The 22,372-nt window shown below is 47.2% G+C and overlaps 1 protein-coding gene across 1 annotated transcript in view; it reads right to left on the bottom strand.

Moving 5' to 3' along the window:
* Positions 1-21,879, bottom strand: part of LOC118771798 (serine/threonine-protein phosphatase 6 regulatory subunit 2-like) — a 31,172-nt gene extending 9,293 nt beyond the window's left edge. Inside the window, exons 1-11 of the mRNA XM_036519852.1 lie at positions 21,647-21,879; positions 11,373-11,509; positions 9,124-9,369; positions 6,135-6,321; positions 5,485-5,622; positions 4,379-4,444; positions 3,174-3,286; positions 1,702-1,815; positions 1,467-1,593; positions 923-1,075; positions 414-605 (exon numbers count right to left, since the gene is read on the bottom strand). Coding sequence (XP_036375745.1) covers positions 414-605; positions 923-1,075; positions 1,467-1,593; positions 1,702-1,815; positions 3,174-3,286; positions 4,379-4,444; positions 5,485-5,622; positions 6,135-6,321; positions 9,124-9,350 — 1,317 coding nt within the window. The 5' untranslated portion in view covers positions 9,351-9,369; positions 11,373-11,509; positions 21,647-21,879. The remainder of the gene's footprint in view (positions 1-413; positions 606-922; positions 1,076-1,466; positions 1,594-1,701; positions 1,816-3,173; positions 3,287-4,378; positions 4,445-5,484; positions 5,623-6,134; positions 6,322-9,123; positions 9,370-11,372; positions 11,510-21,646) is intronic.
* Between the last annotated feature and the right edge of the window lie 493 nt (positions 21,880-22,372).

Below are 22,372 nucleotides of genomic sequence, written 5' to 3'. Positions count from 1 at the left end.
CAGCAGGAGGTGGCCATTACACCACAGATGCACATAAATCCCGGGGTTCTTTTCCACAGAACACAGTCCCTCCCAATCAAACTGATCTTAAAAGGCTCTCCCTGTCATTTTTAACTTCCTACCAACAAATGTGAAATCTGAGCTGCTGCTTATGTGTTTTTACAAGAAACAGCAATTCAAAGCCGAGTGTTTTAACGCACAGTGTTCAGACAAACAAGCCCAATGGCTTTATCGTGTACAACACACTGAGTTACACTGAATGCACACTGGGGTTCTGTTCTAATAGCCATGACAGTTCTGGGAGATAGAAGTGGAAAATAAAACAGATAATGAGACAACATAAGAAATGGAAAAATTATAGCACAAGTGTGGTCAGTATTAAAGAGATCCCACAGACAGAGGCTGTTCCTTACATGGGCAACCAGGATGTTGTGTCCTGAGCTGTCGGGTGTTTCTGGGCTGCTGTTCTGGCCCGGCCCCTCCGCTTCCTTCTCTGGGCTGGACCTCGGCTTCTCCTCCTGGGCAGAGTGGTTCAGGATGGCCGCCGCACACAGCTCCACTTGGAGGTGTAAAAAGTTATTCCAGGTGTACTTAAAAAACAAATCCTGTGGGTGCGAGCGAGACAGAGGTGCCCTGTTAATTCACTGCTCCCACCCTCACCACATCAAAGCTTCATTCATACGCGTCTCTCCCACCTCCAGGTGTCAGGGTTACTGAGCCAGGCCTGTACACAAGACGGCTGCAGCCTCATTCCCCGGGCGGGGCACCGCTGCGGCTTTATGATGACGCTTTACCAGAACTGCATCATTAAGTATTCAGCGGTACAAATGGATATTATGCAAATAAATGTGAGTTTTGCCTGCGTGAGGATATGTGCTCGGTGGCTGGCTGAGGCTGGCCAGCCTCTGCAGCTGTGACTCACTAGTAGCAGGTCCATGGTGTTGAGGCGGCACAGCTCCTGGCTGATTGAGGGGGTGCTGGTGTGCAGCAGGGCAGCCACCAGCCGGGCCACCTGCAGCCTGGCGTTCCCCAGAGGCACCTCCAGCACCCCGATCGTCGTCAGTATTGCACTTTTCTGTCAAGGAGGAGGGAGGGAAAACGCTCCGTAAACAACTCTACCTGCCCTTTGAAAGAAATGTGGTCCGTTCAAAATAAGATTATTTTTAGGGGTACTGATACGTAATGGGCTAAAAAAAGGATCTGTTTGCACAAAGTAACTCCACCGGAGTACAAACACAGACTGCACTTTGGTCAAATGCTCTTCCTCGGCTTGGCTCCTTTCAAGCAAATCATTTTTTGATTAACGTTCCACTTTACACTTACGGTGTAAAAATGGTTAAAACTCTCCTTAACCAAAGCTGAGCTCAAAGCCAAGCCCTAATCGATGCATGATGGGATACAGATCCATCACGGGGCTTGGCAGATGCCTCTGTGTGAGCAGCAGAGCAGGATGGATCTGGCTTTACCTTGGGAGGCTCCAGTAGAAGCTGATGGAATTCTTCTAGATGAGGCTCAATACCGTGTAGTATGCTGCTATTGACAGTGTAAGACCTTTCAAATCCCTGAGAACACAGGTCCATCAGTCCTTCGACCCTGAGAGAGCGAGAGAGAGAAACAGAGAGGGACAGCACAGCCAGCAGATGAGACTCCACACTGACCAGGACACCCAGAGCAGAGAGGGGACAGAGAGAGGGCACTCACCCGGGCCTCCTGGTTTCTAGTAAGGTAAGTAGCACTTGAGTTCCGTTGACGATGCAGGCCTCGCTCCTCTCCCCCTCGAACATGTTCTTCAGCAGCTCCTCCACACTCTCCTGCCTTCCAGAGACACAAGACCCACAGCCCACAGGTCAGAGGTCAGGGACCCCACATGTGGAACAACCCCTGATACGGTGCTGCAAACTGACAGAGCCAGGAGGGATCACAGCACCAACGGCAGGTTTTCTGAATCTTCACAGTTCATTTAAAGTAAACAATAAAGCCATATAGTCCTGGTTTTACTGGACGCTGTTCACTTACGAGAAGACAGTAAGACGAAAGTCTAGGTTTCTACAGCAGGGCAAATGATTCTGTCATTAGACTGTCCCCGAGTTATTTAATGGTTACGCTGAAGGGCCTTCCATTAATTCAAGTTTACACGTACCGAGTAATGCATAACCCAGGGACTACTTGTATCTTAAGGCAACTCCAGCCATTTCATGTTTTAAGTATCTCTGCAACATAGTGAGATACTGCTAATGTCTAGTGAATGAACAAAGTCAATGAGCTTTCTTTGTACTAGTCTGAACAGTTCACCTGTAAATTAGGTAGAAATGGGCAATCTCAATTCCCAGTATTACCTGCACGGTTAAAGCAGAGTGGCACATATAGAGCTCCCATTATTCTCAAATCACTTCAGGGCACTAAGACTTTGAGTTTTCAATGAAAAATTAACTGCCACATCTGATTCATTTTTTCCACCTTTATTTTAAATGTATCAATTGAGTCAAACGAGTGCAATGAATCACTGTCCTGCTGTGAAGCATTCGGCCCCAGTCACTTCTCTGGCCTGTGCGTGCTGCATTCCGCTCGGTCTCATCGTCTCTCTTTGATCTCGGTAATGAGTCAGCAGCTTTATTTCACATTTGTACACAAAGAGCATGTCCTCAGCGATTGATCTTACTCTGAGGCAGGATCTCATGCACTGATTAACAAATCCACTGATTCCCAGCTACAGTGAGTCAGTGTGGCTTTTTAGTGTCACAAAAGGACCACGAGACGGAGCTTGCAGGAAAAAGGTTGCCTGAAAATGATGAGGGGCTGCAGCCTCTGTGGTTGCGCTTCAGTGTTCAGTATTTTCATGCATATTCAGTGCACTGACAGCTTCAAATCCAGATTTCCAGGGACAATATAACTACTTTTGCAAATACATTATGAAATGCAATCATAACTCTTTTCTGAACCAGTGTGATGATCTACAGAGACATTAACACACAATGGAGACACAAGTGTAAAACTGGCTTTGTAACTTTCACGAGAGGAGAGACTGGATTCTGGATTAAACCCTTACGGGTGTATGGTCCTGAAAAGCGCATAAATAAAAGGTTGGCTTTAGGTGAAGGTGGTTGTTTGTCCTCTTGTTTGGCTGAGCTGACAGAGAGAAGGTGGTCTAGAGGAGCGCCCCCTGGTGGACTTACGACTCGAGCACGGCGAGCAGCGGGTCAGGCTCCATGCTCTCCTGCAGCTGCAGGGCCTGGTCCCGGCTCAGGCGGATCACATCGCACAGCGTCTGTGACGCGTTGGACTGCCTCTGCGGAGCACAGCGCACAGACAGCACACCTCAGGCACTGCGTCACCTCGAGCAGCGCGTAGCCTCGGGCAGAGCGTCACCACAGGCAGCGCGTCACCGCGAGCAGCGCGTCGCCTCGGGCAGAGCGTAACCACAGGCAGCGCGTCACCTCGGGCAGTGCTTAACCACAGGCAGCACACCGCAGACAGCGTGTCACCATTACTTGCGTCTGAGCTTACAAACAACCATATTCAACTCTAACACACTGTCTATCTAACACACTCTCAAGTCAACCCTGACTCACTTTATGAATCTGTTGTATATACAAACATCTAGTAATCCTGTATCTGCCTATCATACCTTCAACAGAATACATCTTACTTACCATACCGTGCACTTTTTTCAAAATACCTTTCCCCATGTATCACAGACAAAATCATACCACAGAAACGCACATCAATCAACACTGCTAACGAGCAAAATACACAAATCGGTGCCCTTATTCCTCAGGTTGTGTTTTTACATTACATTACGTCATTTAGCAGACGCTCTCACCCAGAGCGACTTCCAAACGAGCGCATCACAGATAGACAGATACATGCAGAGGAGATGAGGAGAGGGGGCTTCGCTTCGGGAGACTGTTCAATATCATTTCCTGATGTTTATGGCACTGTGTTGCTGGCACAGGCACTGCACTCTGAAGCCCAGAGCACATCTATCACATGCTAATGCTTCTCTGGGCTGTTATGGGCTGTTAAACCATGATGCTTAGTGGGGTGTGGATCTTTGGCTGGACAGCAGCTCAATATGTATTTCAGAGCATGGATTAAGCCGTGCTGTAGGGGATGCTTACAGCCAATACGACACGATTCAGTGTGTTTTGATTACATCAAATACAGCTAATCATTGTGTAAAACACTGATGCTTCAAATTAAAACAATTCAACAAATGTGAAACCAAATAAATATACCCCCATGGTTTCGTAAGGTAAAAAGTACACAAAACTGTATGCTGCATTTAAATTTCGGCTTAACATACAGTTTACATTTGCGCTGACCATAGGGCCTATACAGCTGGGCAGTATTGTAATTCAGGAACGGACTGGGAGCTCACCTCCTCATCTTTCCCTGCGTGAATGAGCTCGATGAGTCTCTGAATCAGCTTCTCTTCATTCAGCCACTGGGGAGGGAAGGAAAAAACTTTAAAAGTATGTCAACCTTTTAGAGGCTGTCCGAGTTCCTGCTCTGTCATGCATTCAAATACAAAACAGGCTCATACCAAATTTATCCATTACAAAAATTTCATAAGAAGGGAATTTTTATTTCTCGACTAAAAACAGAATTGATAGAGTGTATAAATGTGTGGTGAGACACTAAAGCCTACAGCTTCTCCATTCCAGGCTTAAAACTGCAAAGTGACGGTGCTGCAGAGCTGATTTTCTGCTGCCAGGCAATTCAGCACTACCCCATTACCTCTGTAAAGACTTTAAGGCTAAACAGTAATGCAGCTGTGAAATATATCTTTGAAACCGCCTGCTATCAGGGGGAAAAGCCCCCCGGTCACCTTGTGCTGCCTGCACTTTGGAGCCTCCGTCCTGCTGCCGTTTGTCAAGAGCAAGCATCAAAGAAAAGCATCATTCATCAAAGCCAATTCACTGGGGGCTCATGAGCTCAGGGAGCTTATACAATACGTTCTTTAACGCTGACGAAAGGTCAAATATAACGCGCTATGCCTCAAAGTAAACAATTCACATTCTCTGTTTGGGGAACTGAAAGCAAAAACGATGCCTACATCAGTTAATAGCTGGTGTTCAGGACCTCCAACTCTCGCATGAGATGTGTGTATAATAATAAATGTGTAGTTCGTACTACTTCTCATAGCTTGTTTCTATACAGTTATTATTACTGCATAAATCTCCCTGTGGCAAGCTGAGCCCTGCCCACCCCGCTCTGTCATCCCCTGCTGAGCAGAGCGGTGTGGGGGGGGGGGGGGGGGGGGGGGGCATGGGGCGTGTCAGGGTGCAGGTAACCCCATTTCCAGCAGTTTTAGTATGTGAATATGAGTTCTGCTCATACTGCCCTCCTTATCGGATACTGTAATGAGAGACCACTGCCAAACTGTCAGCTGTGGAGTTCTAGGGCAGGCCTTGCGCACCACCCTCTGTGGAAGAAGAGACACGGGTATATGCAGGTATATACAGGTATATATAGGTGACTTACATTGAGGACCTCCTGCCTCAAGGGGGCAGGCTCCACACAGCTGATCAGACGTAGTAGGAGGTCCATCATGGCGGACGTGTCCATGTGTTTCAGCACCTGATTTATGAACCCATCTTTCTTCCTCAGAAAAGCGATGACCTGGAGGAGAGACAATCTTTCTGGATCCTGTGAAACCATTTCAACCGTCCCCTAAAACTGACAACGTGAACACTGGTCTTGGTATAGTAAAATGTGGACAGTGAGCATTAAACAGTTTTCTGACAGTTTTTAGCCTATGTAATAGTCTTCATCATTGAATATGTATTTGCGTAATTTTGTAACTGTTGGTTCAACGGGGTCATATGGATATTATCCAATACTGCTGTAAATGAAAGTTAATTTGGGGTTAGCTTTCTTGGCAGCACATGAGCTTGCCTGTGGCTGTTTACATGTAGTGAGATCTGAGCAGTTTTTTTTTTTTTGTTTGGTTTTGTTTTCAGTCATGGGCGTAGAACATGCTTCTCACACTGATGTCAGTGCCTGAGATCTGGGGATTACAGCGTGTGTGTGATGGGGATTTCCCTGCCAGAGGGGACCAGACGCGACTCCGTCTCCACCCTCCTGTCCCAACAGGCCCGGAGTGTGGAGAGACGGGCGATCCCCTCCCTCACCTGCTCCGTCTTGCGGGCGATGAGGTTGCCGATGGTTTTGCTGAAGAAGCTGGCGAGCAGGGGATTGAGCGGGGGCTCCTGCTCCAGGAAGCGGTACAGCGTCTCCAGCAGAGACTCGTCGCTGCCCAGCTTATCGTTGATATGGTTCACATCCGAGGTCAGGAGCTCGCAGGCGATGTTGGGGTACCTGCACAGGAAGCAGTGACTGATGGTGAAAAGGTGAACGGGGAGAATATGTCATTATCTTTTTCTTTAATTTTGCTGGAATTTGCAGCACACTGGCAGGTTTTTTCCCCTCTTACATTTGTTCTGTAACCGATCACTCCCCTAAGTGAGTGAGTGATCTTGCTGTTCTTAAAAACGGCCAAACGTTTCCTCATAAAATGCGAAAAAGATATCCAACGAGGGCTGCGGCCAGAGGCTCTGATGTCAGCCCTGAACCGTTTCCCCTCATTGGCAGGCGCATCCCAGCCTTCGGTAAAGAGGGAGAAGAGCTCTGCTTAGCCTCCTGATTATCCCGATCAGCTGGGGCTTATGGACCACAGGGAGACTTTCACAGCCAGAGCCACGGCCTCCCCAGATAAACTGTAATGAAGCAGCAGGAAAGGAGCTTCACGGCTCTGAGCCACGTGGGCTCTGCCAGTGAAAGGCAGTGCAGCACACCTGGCCTGGTGCTGTGATGTGCTGCTGAGAGGGTGCTGTGTGTTTCACACGGCCTGCCACCCCAATGTCAGACCAGACAGGAACACGAGAGCAGCGGCTGCATGTAAACCAGCAGCTAAATGCAGCGTCTGACTGCGCAGCGTCCGACACGTGCAGCCACCGCTGCCTCTCCTCAGACACACACACACACACACACACACACACACACACACACACACGCACACACAGCTGCCCACACCATCATATATAGATGAATGCACATATACACACACAAACACACAGCCTCACTAACACACACACACACACGCACACACAGCTGCCCACACCATCATATATAGATGAATGCACATATACACACACAAACACACACACAGAGCTACCTACACCATCATATATAGATGAACGTACATATATACACACAAACACACAGCCTCACTAACACACACACACACACACACACACACACACACACAGAGCTACCTACACCATCATATATAGATGAACGTACATATACACACACAAACACACAGCCTCACTAACACACACACACACACACACACACACACACACACACACACACACACACACACACACACAGCTGCCCACACCATAATATTCCCTGAACTGCTGCAGTCTCTTCACTTTGCAGCTTATTCTGAGGAGGAAACGTATCCAGTGCTGCTTTGCTCTTTGTTTTTAGTAACACTGATGAATCAACACTTCTGCTGTACGCCTGCCTGTCCATATATGGCCATAACGAAAGAGCTGGATAAGGAGCTTAAACCTCATTCAGTGCTTGGTTTCTTCCCTCCGTTGGTGAACTCCACAGGGCTCATCGTATGTTGCTTTAAAGCAACGACTCTCCACTGCTGAAACACACGTCACCCCTGAAGTTAAATGGGAATATAATTGCCTGTTCATCTTTTCACCTGTGCATGTGCATTAGTGAGGGTGTGTGTGTGTGTGTGTGTATGTGCGTTCATCTATATATGATGGTGTGGGCGGCTGTGTGTGCTTTCATGTATATATGGGATGGGTGATTAAGTCAGACGCCTCCTGTGATGCCTCTCAGCAGAGAGACGCCACTCCAGCCCAGCAGCAAAAGTCACTTCCTGTCCCCGTGCTTATGTTTAGCTGCTGTAACCTTGGAAACCCGACCAAAACTAACAAAGGGAGAACATCGACTTTCATGACTGTGCAGCTTTTTCTTCTCCAAGTACAGGCTCATCATGCCGTTTATCTCTCTGCAGACGGGACTGTAAGCTGGAGGAAGGAGCGCGACGGTTTGCTGGCGAGTCGTACGCTCTGTGCTACACCCTGCAGTCTCACACTCTTACTGTACTGAGGAGGATCTGTACACTCCCCCCACATTCTCAAAATAAATGTGTGGTCAAAGTTTTCACATGTAACTTAGGCAACTGCTTCAACATGCAAACAGAAAGAGAAGCGCATGACTGTAGGCTCTGTTTAAACATCTTCAGATGCATTAGGACATAACGCCATTGTATGAGTCAGACTGCTTTCTACACTCAGCCTCATAATGACCCATTAAGAATCTGAAGATGGATCATAACACATGTGTATTCTTTGTAACTGAACAGTGTATAGATAATTCCAAGCTTCTTAACTTCACAAAGCAGTTTTCTGCAATATTTAAAAATCTGGACTGGGGAATCCGGTGTGAATGTGGGCCGCTGGCGTCCCTCCCAGCTTCAGGCAGCTCCGTCTGGTCAGCGGCCAGGATTTCACAGCAGAGTGCTGATGTCTGGCTGCTACTCTCTGCTCAGAGACATGCCTTCACTGAGAGGAAAGAGGCGGGATCCCCCCCAAACCCCCCAAATCCCCTTCATATTTATCCTGAGGGCTGGAGAATGGGCTAATCTGCAGGGTGCGACAGGCATACAGATGCGGAGGAGCTAAAGAGCAGCAGCTGGTGAGATGCTTGGGCAGATACTGCGCGATTCACAGACGCGACAGTGGCACGCACTGCAGCCGGGGAACGGCTGGCCAGCTTCACAGCGACAGACGGCACGACGGCGAGCACTGTGGGCAAAGAGTCACGTTTCCACCGGGGAGGGCAGGGAAATACCATCAGGCCAAAGGAGAGAGAGGTCGATTGGGGGAACTCTGAGCACTTTATAACCAATCGTGAGGGGACCTTCCTCCTGCTGCAGACAACACTGCACACTGCTGGAGTCAGCACTGAGTGGGCATGTGCTGATGGGGCCCCTCACCCAACTCTATCAGCCACTCCCCCTCGAAAGCAAAGCGACCCCCCCACCTCTGTCTGCCCCCACCCCCTTCTCTCCGTGCCCCGCCCACTCACTTGAAGCGGATCTTCTCCTCCATGTCCTGCGGCGGCTCCTGGGTGATGAGGGCCACCAGCTCCTGCATGCAGTGGTCCTGGCTGAGGAAGAGCAGCAGCCTCCTGTTCTGGGCCTTGCACTCCTGCAGCACATCCTCCTCCTCCATCAGCTCCCGCAGCGTCACATCCTCCTTGTCCAGTAGCTTGTCGATGTGGGAGGTGTTGTGCAGGTCGAACTTCCAGAACATGGTGGCAAGGCACACAGATCTGGGGAGGGAGAGACAGGAGAGGAATTATAACGGAGTGCATGCACAGCACAGACACAACGAGCAAGCTCTAATCTCCACTTGCAACAGCCCGTTATCTGAATGCAGCTCTGATTTCAAAAACATACACTCTGGCTGTGCTGAGAGGTTACAAAGACATCTGACATTCCAAATAAGGAGCATCTCAGAGGCCAGTGCATTATGACAACGTATGACATAGTCCTAAGTGAATCTGTTTTCTGGCATTGTACTGTGAAAAGGTGACTCAGTCTCATATGTAAAGGACCTCGTTTCGAGCATTTCAACTCAGTCTGCACAACTGCTGGGCAAAAAAGGCAAAGATAACATGGAAGATGGCCAGAGCCGTAACTGAGGTAAAACATCAACAGTAAAGAATCTGAGAAAATTGAAATGTCACAGCAGCCGATTCATCTTAAAGAGCTACAGATCCTGAGGTGATTAGTGTCTCACATTCATACCCTGCTCATAATTAGTGTCTAAATACAGAGAATTTTAGCACTTCAGAACAGAGAGAAAATGTATGGCAGGTAATTCCTCAGCCTAACATAAGAGCCATTTTGATCAGTTTAAGCAACGGATCAAGTTAAGTGTCAGGTTATATTCTGTTGCAGTTTCTGGCACAGCTTTATGATTTTTCCCCTTTCTGTAACCCGGTGCTGGAACAGCTAATTGTACACTAGGCTCATCCCCAGCGCACAGTGCGGTCTGCTGCCGTGGGCTCCCATTCGCTGTGGGCTAGCGGCACTGCAGGGGTCAGGCTGCACAGGCACAACATTTTACTCATTTCATGGACCTCCAGATCAAAAAATCTTTCTGAGAAGCAGAAAATGGTGACGTGCCAGACGAGGGGGAGCAGGCGGAGTGCGGTTGGGCTGAGGAGAGCAGCGCGGCCAGCCGCTACTGCACTGGCGAGACTGAGGACTGCAAGGCTGCAACAACGAGGGGGAGAGCAGCGGCCGAACGCAGAGCTGGGAAGAGCTGGGAAGCACGAACAGCACAGAGCTCATTAAATGTCCCCCCAACTTTAAATGATGTCATTTAGCAAATGAGGCCCTGGCTCCGCGCGAGCGCTGGGCGTGTGTCCCAGGCAGGGGCGGGGCGGGAAGATGCTCTGCATCAAAGACCTCGGTAATCCCTCCCCTGGCTGCGGGGGGGCCGGGGAGGGGGGGCACAGGCCCCTCATCCTGCTGCCCCGCTCCCCTCAGATCAGCGTGCACGCGCGGCCGCTGCTGTCCACAGCGGAAACTACCTCTGAGGGGGGCTGGCTCTGCAGCACATCTTGCCAACAGACTGTTGCCTTGGCAGAGACACGAGACCATGCTGACCGTGAGCCACGCAACATGATCATAACGCAGGCCCACCACGGAGCCAGCCTCAGCCGCTCAGCACATTCAGAGTTCGCATTGGCCTCGGCCTTTTTTCACTTTTGCTTTTGTCTTCAGTTGTATTCTATTTTTGCCACATCTAGACTGAACTCGTATTTAAAGCATGATTATTACCTTAGTGACGTGACAACGTTTTTATTTTATACGTTTTTAATGCAAATGATAGGAGCCTCAAATTGACATCTGAGGTTAACACTTTGCAGAGCTTCTCTCGCGTAGACTAACACTGATTAATGGCAGAGATTAAACACTGACCTCAGGGTTCTTACTGTTAATGTTTGACACACTTGCTGACCAGTGATTTCACACACAAAGACTCGCAGACATACACACACACACAGTACTGAACCTGAGGAAAAGTTGCAGGAAAAGAGAGACAAATAATAAGTAGCAGCTGTAAGGCTGCTTAAAGTAAGTAGCAGTTGTAAGGCTGCTTATTTTTTACTAGCAGCAGATATAGTAAGCCTGCATCATGGAAACCAATGTTAAAAATAACTGGGATACAAGCTGACATTTCTTTTGGGTGTGTTCAGGGGCAGCGCCATCTGAAACTGTTCTCCTCCACCTCAAACACAGCGAGAACAAATGTGCACCTTACCTGTTGATAAAATGTGTGTATCCTTAATCAAACCTCTTCCACAGGCAGACAAACATTTGTCTTGTAGATTGTAGAGAGCACGATGGATACTTTCATTAATCAGCATGGAACTTCACCTTCACAGCACCTGCTGAGACCTACAGGAAAACAGAGAGCAGAGTCAGGGGAGGCTGGAGGTCGGAGGTACACTGACACACTGATGCCAAAGAAGTTATATGTTTTGCTTTATCAGACTGGTGTGAGCACAGGAAAACACAGAGATGAGAGATTTCCCAGAATGTCACAATAACATTAAGCAGGAGAAACTGCCAGCCATAGTGCAGGTGATTCTTCATGACATCCTGTTCCACACTGTTCCATCGTTAAGGCCTGAGCTGAAATCAATCTGGCTTCAGTCTTTGAGAGCGTCCTTCATTTCCACTGACTCCTTCATTAAGCAGAGAACATGGTTTCCCATTATGATCACCTTATTGATTACCCAGAAGGTTTCCTTATGCAAGTCCATATCACTTATGCAGAAGTGGTTTTAAATTGGTGAAGAGGCTTATTCTTTGCAGTTGGCAAGTGGAGCGGAGCAGGTCTTTGAGGAGAGCTTATGACCAATTCCTGATGACTTATCAATGTGTTACAAAATCAGCATCAAACTGCAGATGAGAGTTTTTATGCAGCTTGGAAGAGAAAATATATACTATAGGCTTTTAAAAACACATTTTCAATGCATAAGGAAAAATGTGGTGTGGTTTTAAAGGAAAATAAGCATATATTCCCTTCAGACTGAATAAGCTTGAAAGTTATTCATGGTTGCATGTATACTGAAACCACCTTTTTTCATTTTTATTTCTACAGGCTTCATTCTGTTCAGGCATTCATTTCTTGAAGGTAAGTAGTCCCAAATCTGCTTCATTCAGTTCATAATGAAATAATTTCAAGCCTCTTACAAAACAAAGGACAAACTAATTGCCTTTACTCAGTAAATCTCAATGGAAAATGTTCTGAATGTACGCCTGAAAAATATCGGTACTGACAACTTCCAAATCCAGGGTAGGAAAAAAAACTAGCAGGGTTTTACTGGATTAGACCACAGCGAGGTGATTAAGCAGCAGTGCTCGAAAGGGGAAGTCCTGGGGAACCGTGAGGAACTGCATAAGGCCGAGGAGGAAGTGTCTGCAGGGCCTTCTGGGTAAAACTGCAAACTGCTTCTTAATTTAATCTACTGATGAGAACAGTGCCACTGCAGCGGTGCTGAAGTCACTCTCTGCAGCTCAACCTGCGCTGTGGCATCCAGAGGTGCACAGCGCTGTTACACAGCCATGATCAACACCCTAATCAACACCATGATGTCTACACTGTCCTCCATGCTCTCAGTAGCGTACAGCTAAACACCCACAACTCAGTCCATCAATAACGCATAAAATACACACGGCCATTTTGTTTGTTTTTCCATAAAAGGAAAAGGGACGCAAACTGGAATATCTTTCACAGGATGTTGTGTTTGTAATATTCTGCACAGAAATCACGGTTTCACAAAATGCCTCCCCTGGGTTTGAGTGGCTTTTAATGACTATTCATGTGTGGGCAGCAGTGTAGCATAGTGGTAAGAGGCAGGGCTCGTAACCAAAAGGTTGGTTCAGCTCCCTGCTGGGGCACTGCTGCTGTACCCTTGGGCCAGGTACCTAACCCAGAATTGCCTCAATAAGTATCCAGCTATATAAACGGATAACATGTAAAAAAATGTAAGCTACGTAAGTAGCTCTGGAGAAGAACGTCTGCTAAATGACAATAATGCAATGAAACTGCGCTTACAGCGCTTCTTAATGTTATGGAGCCATGGAATGAGATGTGTGGCTGTGTGTCTGAACCCTAAAGCCCAGTGAAGCTCCTCTGGACCGAACCCGGGCCGTTTCCCGGCAAGGGCCGGGACGCAGACGGAGATCTGTACCAGTCCTGTACACACTGAAAGACACACAGAGCTGAATAAGAGCAAGGGAACACTGAAGTGCTCACTGTATGTCATTGTGTATTCTTCAAAATTAATGTTCACTTTTCTCGGCAATTGATAATTGCGGTCAGTGAAAACTGGACAGTACCACGTTCTGATGGTGACTGAAAAGTCTGTTGTTTTGTAAGCAGCTGAGTGGGCATGTATGACAGACCCCTGTTCACCTTTCAGCGGAGCTGTCAGATGTGTGGCGGGGAGCTTCCTCCCGCCCCCCTCCCTGCGTGTCGTGTAAGAGCACTGAGACGTTTCAGCCATCACTCAGCACTCCTCCTGTTTCCTGCACTCCTCACGCAGCCAAAATCAATATCAATATCAATATCGATACTAAACTCTAATGTCTCACACTTGACAGATGAAAGGTGGGTGAATTCGCTTCAATGTAATTCCCAAGGATTCATCATACTGCAGACAGGTAACACCGGCAAGTGCTAAGGCACACCGAACTCGCTCGTCTGGCAGGCCGCTGCAAACTGCACTCACCTGTCAACACCCAGACTTTACAAATGAGTCCGTTTCCTGTACGTCCGTAATTTACACCCCAGCACAGACGTATTCGATTTCAAAATACACGTATGCAGTGGTTTGTGTTACAGTGCCTCCCCTGAGAAACTCAGGATCTTTATCACGCTAATGAAGGTCAGTGCAGCGGTACCATGGCCGTGATGGCCGAGTCTATAATTAACACTGAAAGCTGCGCTAAAAGTTCCAGCAGCGAGATGCCTGCGATTAAGCGATTTAAACGATGGGCGGAACTGCGGAGCAGGAAGGAGGCGGAGCGTTCGGTCTGCCCTGAGGAATGCTTCCGAGCTCCTGCTACAGCAGCATGCTAATGCCTGCGCTCCAACACTTCACCATCCCTACCTTCCTCCACCCACACCCGGGACACAATCTTCATGCGGAGCAGAGTCTGCCGAGGGCCAGAACTGAGCAGATCTGTGGCTGTGTGATTACAGCCATGCAGCCCAGCCACCCCTCAGGTGGCCTAACGATGACGGCAAGCGTTCTGCACTGACACAATCACGCATGACACAACCCGAGGAATACATCTGTCCCCGCTGGGTTTGCAGCTTTAAGAGCCGTAAGCTCCGTCCGGCCAGGTTATAGGCTCTGACAGGCCAAGAACTCAAACGGTTGACTTTATTGACTTTTGTTTTTAATGCAGAATAAATCAATAAAACCGGAACGGAACAGAGAGTAGCACTGCAGCAGCTCACTCGCCGTTACCACGGCACCCACGTCTGCAGACGCTCTTCGCCAGAGTGACTTACGTAGCTCACAGATTTACATGTTATCCATTTATACAGCTGGATATTTACTTAAGCGGTTCTGGGTTAAGTACCTTGCCCAAGGGTACAGCAGCAGTGCCTCAGTTGGGAATCGAACCAGCAACCTCTCGGTTACGAGCCCTGCTCCTTACCACTGTGCTGCCCAGTGGGATTCAGCATGCATGCTGCTTATGCCAGGCTATAATGACAGTTCCAGCTGCTGTACTGTGACCACTGTAATTGGATTATACAGAATATATACATATACATACAGAATATATTATCATGTTGTAAGCTCTGGCCTCTAGTGTTTCTGTTGGCCTGTAAACTTCAGGAGCCATTGTATCCAAATTGTGTGAAGTCTAGAAACATAACCTCAACACCTGCAACAAACCTTCAATGAACAGGGACTAGGCCCTGAGCCCCCAAAAGCCCCTGAGAGTAGACTGATAAAGCAGGTCTTTCCCTATTTTGCTAATAGTTAGCTAGATTGTTCATGGTTTAGCACACTCAGTTTTCCTGCCTGTAGCTATCAGCGGTAAACCAGTCATGCTCGATTAGTTTTCCTTTCAGCTTATGATGAATTACAACAGAAATCACACAACCCTCGTGCATTACAAACATCCCTGCAGTGCTAAGCACAGGCCAGGGCTGAGCTTCCACTCTGACTTTATTCAGCACAGCTGCACACTGTAGACTGGCAAAAACACTGTTCCACCGCTGTAGGTCTCTGGCAAAAGTGGTGTTATTTGCTCGCCCCTGAAATAGTCTGGTGATTAGAGTATGTACACAGGGGAGCAACTAAAAGAAACTAACTGTGAACCAAGTCAGCCGTTATGGCGGTACTTTCTAAATTAGACTGTCAAGTTTACTTTAAAATGGAATAATTTAAAATCAGAAAAATATTTGCATGGATCAGCCAAACCTTGGCTCAGTCCCTGCTGTAGTCCTCCCAAAGGTTTGACTGAAACTACAACGCAACGGTAGCCCTCACACGCAAATATTTCTTTACAAAAAACTCCTAAAGCGTGATCTCACTTTAGTGGATGAGACATACACCAGCTGCCAAGTGAAGAGATTTCTTTGATAAATCACTATATATGTTTTTTTAATTCCTCTCACATTTCTTTGCCACCCACACAAGATCCTGCGCAGCTGCATGGCTGTTTCAAAGAGTTCCCTTAGACCCACACATCTCTCTCTCTCTCTCTCTCTCTCAGACCCACACGTCTCTCTCTCAGACCCACATGTCTCTCTCTCCCCACCCATCCTGTTTCCCCCCCTCCCACCCCCAGGTCATCACAGTCCCCTGCAGACACACAGGATGCATCTGGGGGGGGGGGGGGGGGGGGGGGTCACACTGAGGCATTAAATATGCAGCAGGGACTGGTGGGCATGGAGGGGCAGGACCCTGCAGAGCCGCTCTCACATGGAGAGCAGCAGGCCACAGCACTCTGGGGTTCCCTGCCTCTCCTGCGTCTCCCGCCCCTGCTGCCTCTCCTGCCCCTGCTGCCCCTGCTGCCTCTCCTGCCCCTGGCTGCAGGAGTGTGATGTCTCCATACCCCTGACGGCCGGCCCCACCACGCTGAGAAACAGGTTGCAATTTTCTGTTATTTGTTCTTTACCTGCTAAAATTGCCCCAACACAAAAAAAGAAAAGCACTCATTTGAGGAAATAATGTCTTAATGACCCTCTTATGAGAACCAAACATACTTCAAGGGACAGAAATGTGCCGCCTGGCCTTTCTCTAAAACAGTAGCAAGAAACGTAATAAAAGTCACTGGCCCAGTGTAGGCTGTCAGTGTGAGAGTAGGTCCTTCCTGATGAAGTTTCAGAGGGAACAGCTGCAGGCTTGCACAAGTTTCAAGAAATGAATATTCACTTCAGGAACACCAGCTGATCAATCTTAAACTGATTTGAACCTTAAAAGATTTTTCAAAGCACAAATGTATCTATAATTGAAACAAATGTCATTATGTACTGGTGTTAACTCAGCTTTGAAAGCAGCACAGCATGTGGACAGGTTCAAATAATTAATCATCATCAACAACACAAACAATCATGAATAAAAATTTAGCAGTCAACTAATTATGGTCAATTCCTTGTAAAAGCCAACAGAGGTTTTACATAACATTCCTGTCATAACACAGCGGAGGAACCAACAACAGAACCCAACCAGGCTGTCAAACTGCAGCTAATTCTGTTTTAGGAAAGCAGCCATGGTACATTTCATCCCACATAATCACCTGTGAAACACCTGTCCCCCCTAGCAAACACCAGCTAGCTTATCACAAGACCCAGGGAAAATCCTTACTCACTGTGCTTAAACAAAGATACTTAGGTGACATTGTATCATTGTCTGGACTTAAAGTTTTAATAGACAATGTTTTAGATACCTGTAATTGTTAAGGCAGACACTGAGGAATAACTTATGATTATTTGTAATATTGTTTTCTATGTGTCATTTGTACTGTCCTCGGCTTAGGTACACCCTGCAATGTCATTCACTTCCCTGCTCACTTCCTCGCCAGGTCTCTCTCAAATATGAGCTTCTTAACCTCAAGAGACTTGGTGGTTAAATACGATTAAAAAATGACACAGAGCACTAGTATAATGCTCAGTGCTTATTAAAGATTCAGAGGTTCTTCCAAACGTGCCTTTTGAACAACATTTTACAAGTGAAACTGAAGCATTTTAATCAAGCAGACCAATTACCCATCAACACTGAACGCTCTCCTCCTGACGTGTCCTTCAGTCAGACGTCAGAGCCTTTATAAGGGCCTCTCTGGAGGCTGACACAGGCAAGCCTTCAGACACACCGTCAACACCTGCAGTACTGAAGCATGAGCACAAGCATGCCAAGACTGCTTCAGCTGCCAACAGCCTTCAGAAGTCTGCTCCTAACAAACCCGGCCTCTGTGTGAGTCCTCTCAGAGGTGTACTGTAGGATTAACATCTTGTGTTAAACCAGCTCAAATGTTGAACATTAACTGGCTGATCAATAGCTATAAATGGGGTTGAGTTCATCGATAAAGAATAATTCTTGCTCCTATCAGCTACACTGTCCCCTTTATCCACAGCAGTTAGCTTGCAAGGTGTGTTCAGTACTGATTCAGGTGTGAATCCTGTTAACATGTTCTGCTGTCAGACGGGTGCTGCAGACTGTTAGCACTGAGACTGGCATTAAGGGCACAAACATTCACACCATTTCAGCAGTTCTCTTTTTAAACAGCGTTGTGGAAGCCATCTCCTCTGGCTTTCCCCTAATCCCAGTGGGCTGTAGCATAGTGAAGGGAAACACTGCCTGAAGCTAATTCTGCACCACATGTTCTCTCGTATTCTACCTGACAGGAGAGTCCTGGCTTTTACCAGCGCAGAGCCGTCGCACACGTCTCTCAGTGTCACCTGACACATGCCTGTCAATCACACGGCTCCTGTCTCCACCCACTGCAGACAAGAGAAGCAGCAGTGTGGCTGTCCTGGCACTTTGGATATTTGGGGAGAAAAAGATCTGTGAATCATGGATAAAACATGAACGTGATGAGATAACCGTAACCCGGCACACCATCACATCAGGGGAACTGACCCCGCATACAGTTTTCTTCAGATTTTATCTTACATGATCAGTAATTTACATAGCTTTACTTTTTCACATTCTTTTTCCTTTTAATTTGAATGTTAATTGTTAATATCACTGAAACAGGTTAAGGTTAACTGATAAACCACTCAGTTGTTTACACCCTCAGGTCCTGAAACCTAAGCTTCCAGTGGCCGTCAGATGGACAGCACTGCGCAGACTGTGTGAAGAATGGGACAGACATCCGTCATTTTCCTTTCGTGAAAAATTCAGTCTGGGCTGAAAACAGGAAAGAATGGCCACAAAAAGCACCACTTTCACACTGTCAGTGTCTATCAGGAAAATGACATCCCTGTGCACCTTGTCAACATGCACCCAAGGTTGAAAATAGATGGCTGTGCAGCTTAACCTTGCATGGCAGATCACCCCCGTTACAGCATCACACACAGACAGGCAGGCAGCATACTCTGCCACCAATCTACTGCCTGTTTGTGTGTTTTTGCTACAACAGCAATACATTCATCTGTAGTGACACACTGTATTTCCACAGTGACACACAACAATACAGTGGCAGAAAGCAAAGCAACAGCAGAGAAGTGTGGGGAAGGCCTGTCAAACAGACTTCACCAGCCGGAGGAGCGCTGGCCCCCTCTCAGCCAAACTGCCATGCGGAGCTAATTAAAACCATGTTTTGTTTTTGTTGTTTTTTTCAATGTTGAAAGAAAATGTTTCATAAATCTACAACTGGAATTTTCATTAACTTTTTTCATCAGCAATTACTTCCATGTGCAAAACAAAAGCCTCCTACAGAGCGGCATGTTGCATGCAGTCACTGCCTGTGAAATGCAGCGGGAGCCCTGACTGCACAGCTCTGTCCCAGGAAGACTCCTTCAGTGCATCTGCAGAACACACTGCCACAGGGAGCAAGAGGGACGGGCAGGGATCTCACATGGAGTGACAGGCAGAGGTCACGCCAAGCCTGCAATCTGCAGGAAATCGCATTCTCATTGCCTGATTTAGAGGGAGAATTGTCACATTGCAGGACGTCTCTGTGAGCAGACTATTTTTAGCCTGTTGTCTTATAGTCTTCGGCTGCATTCTTCAATGCAAGCTTTTGTGCACAGAGAGACTTGCTGGCAGCCTGTGTGTGTGAGTGAGGCTCAGTGACATGAAGGCCAAGTTCTGCTTTTTCCTTTCCACGAATGCTTCTAAAACATTAGAGCCGGCCTGCTCTAAAACATTTGGCCTGCATTGTGGCGTCTAAGCCAGCTTGTTATGATTTATCCCTCCGTCCAGCTCATACCATCCACTGTGCCCTCTATTCTCTGGATGTAGGGCCTTCCTTTACAGAGCCTGGAAGCTGTGGAAAGACATCTCAGTTTGGAGGGACATTATGTACTGCAGCAGCAAAACATGCATTACTGTTCATCAAGAGGAAACCAGTGTTCAAAAAAAAACTACCAAAATACTGAGGCCAAATTCTACGAAGGAGTGTTCCTCCAACATCGTCCCTGCATGTGTGAAAAATACACTGTCTAGGAACGTAAAAGGCTTCCCTGCTTTTCTCGGGAACCCTCCTCGTCTGTGAGGGAATCTCTGTCTGGCAGATCCAGGCAGCCAGCCTGCTTTTCAGTGATAAGTTCAGCCGCTCTCTCGTGAATTCACCCGAAAACAAATCACACTCACTCACACTCGGTAACCAAATCAGTGCACAGCTAAAACAGCGGAGAGAGGAGTTCAGGCCGTGCGGACAGCAGTGTGCTGTGTGGGGCAGGTGCAGAACCCTTTAACAGCACTTTGCAAGATGTGACCAAGACATTGCATCACATCTGCAGTACAACTGAAAATAGACTGGTGCTGTGCAAGGCTACACAGGCAGGACATCTGGATGCTGAACTCAGTAAGAATAATGCACACAGATGCAAGTATCTGAAAGGTGTGATAATTTAACAATAATCCCAGGAAACTGCTATTTGCTGGCATGTGTGATGCTGGTTCAAGATTTGCGTATTAACAGCCTCAATCCAGTTCCTTTTAAAGCCTTACAGGAGTATCTCCATGGCCTCAGTGCTGTGATCACAGGGTTTTCGTAACCCCAGAAATATGCAGCCGTTTCTGAATGATACAGTGTGGATGAGCATGTGTTGCAGATATTACTGTCTCACTGATACTAGGTGCTCTACGCATCCACAGGTGCCAAAGGCGCCTGATAACGCGTCTCCCGTGCCATTCGCCCCTATAGTTACTGGCATACTGGCACAGCTGCTAGTTAGCCTCTTACAGTTCCAGTCTTTCCCTGTGTCTGTGTTTGCTGAGGGTGGAAACGGCACTCCCAAATGCACAGCTCTTTGAGCCGGTCCTTGTTTTGCCTGCAGCTGCTGCTGGTGGTTTAGTATCCCCGCTAATAAACCCTGGAGTGGCCCACACCGCCTGGGCTGCCGTGCGCTGTACCTGCAGCACAGTAATTCTTACAGTCAACAAACTACCAGCGTGGTGGTCCGATCTGATTATTAATAAAATATTTTAATTGACTTTATTCATCATTACATAATTTAATATCGGATATTTTATTTACGTCGCAAAACTTAATATATCGACAGAATATGTTTAGATAAGTTGCTAAGTTCGTAAATTTGCAACGTTAAGATCCCTAACTGATTTTAATTGGACAGCGAGCAAAAATCTTGTAGCTAACCAGTCAGCTGACCTGTTACACAGCTACCTGACCTTTAAATTGAGCTTATGACAGCGTCACTGCCGAGTGTCCCAGCGATCGAGGAGCCAGGTAGAGTGTGAGGCTCCGGCTCACAGAGGGGAAACGCAGCTCGCCAGCTGCCTAACGATGCTGACACGTGTTGCAAGAACAAATACACACTTATCCCGCTAGCAGAGCAGCTCGGCTTGTTCGAATAAATGTGCAAGTTAATGATCGCTAACTAGGTACCTAGCTATCAAAACAGCTACAACTTGGGAAGTGGGGTGATAGCACAGCGCCCCGCTAATTTAGGGGTGTCGGGGTGGTTTACCTCGCTAGCTAACACGGGTCACCCCATGTTGTGCATACTGCTAGCAACCTTCCTACAATAAAACAATCAAGTTCAAGTTCTGTTTCAACAAAGGCCAAATCAACAACTAGCTACATGCATGACTTGAAATAATACGACTAACTCACTAGATAGGAAGCAGTTTGTGTGCTGTGCAATGTTACCAAGCAAGCTAGCTGGCAGGCTACTTAGGTAGCACCATCCACTTTCTTACAAGACGAATACTGAACCTTGGAGACACTAAAAACAATGTGAACTGTGTGTCAACTGTCATGATAAAAAATATCCAAAATATCCAAATATAAATATCCAAAATATACACAACTAGCTATGCTGCTAACTGCAGCCAGTGAGCTGAGCTGCTAGCAGGATCCTTACAGGGAACTTACCTTGAGACTGGGCAGCTTGTAAAATGTGATTTGTTTATGTAGCTTTGCTAGCTGGCTAGCCTGCCAGCCACCTCAACATCCAGGAAATTATGTATTTGTCCACCGAAGATCGTGAAGCAAAACAATTTACCAAAGCTGTCGAGCCGTTTCTTTCGCTGTATCTATTATGTTTTTGTTGTAAAACGCCTCAAAATCAAAGCGAGAGCCTCACACAGACTCAAGGCAGGAAAGAAATTCTGTCATATTTTCGAATCAAAATGGCGGACAGTGTCACGGGAGCGCGCATTGAAACGGGAGCGCCCGTTTATCATTTATTAATTGAGCCCCTCTCAATGCTTTTCTTTCTTTAATTTCATTTGTTTGTAAATGTGCACAACGTATCTGGGGCGGGGGGGGGGGGGGGGGGGGGGGGGGTTGACGTGTTTAAAGTAAATATGTATTTTCATCCCGTGAGATTCGGCTGTATGATTGACGATTCATTTTTGAGTTTAAACAATGTTGCTTCAGACATTGAAGTTTTCATGGAGGTACCCATCGTCAAATCACAAGTGACCCAGCCTGATGCTCAGTACCTAATACTTAAGACCTCTTATTATTTTCATCCCAATAAGACTGTCTGACGACTACATAATATTTTGACGAGGATGACTGCTCTAATCACGATTACAGTGAACAGATTCATTAATACCAATAACATAAATTGTACAAGTCTTCTTATTTTATCTC

Source organism: Megalops cyprinoides, chromosome 25 (genome assembly GCF_013368585.1).
Source record: "Megalops cyprinoides isolate fMegCyp1 chromosome 25, fMegCyp1.pri, whole genome shotgun sequence".
Taxonomy (NCBI): domain Eukaryota; kingdom Metazoa; phylum Chordata; class Actinopteri; order Elopiformes; family Megalopidae; genus Megalops; species Megalops cyprinoides.
The sequence above is the reverse complement of the archived record's forward strand: the minus strand, read 5'-3'. Positions and strand labels throughout refer to the sequence as shown.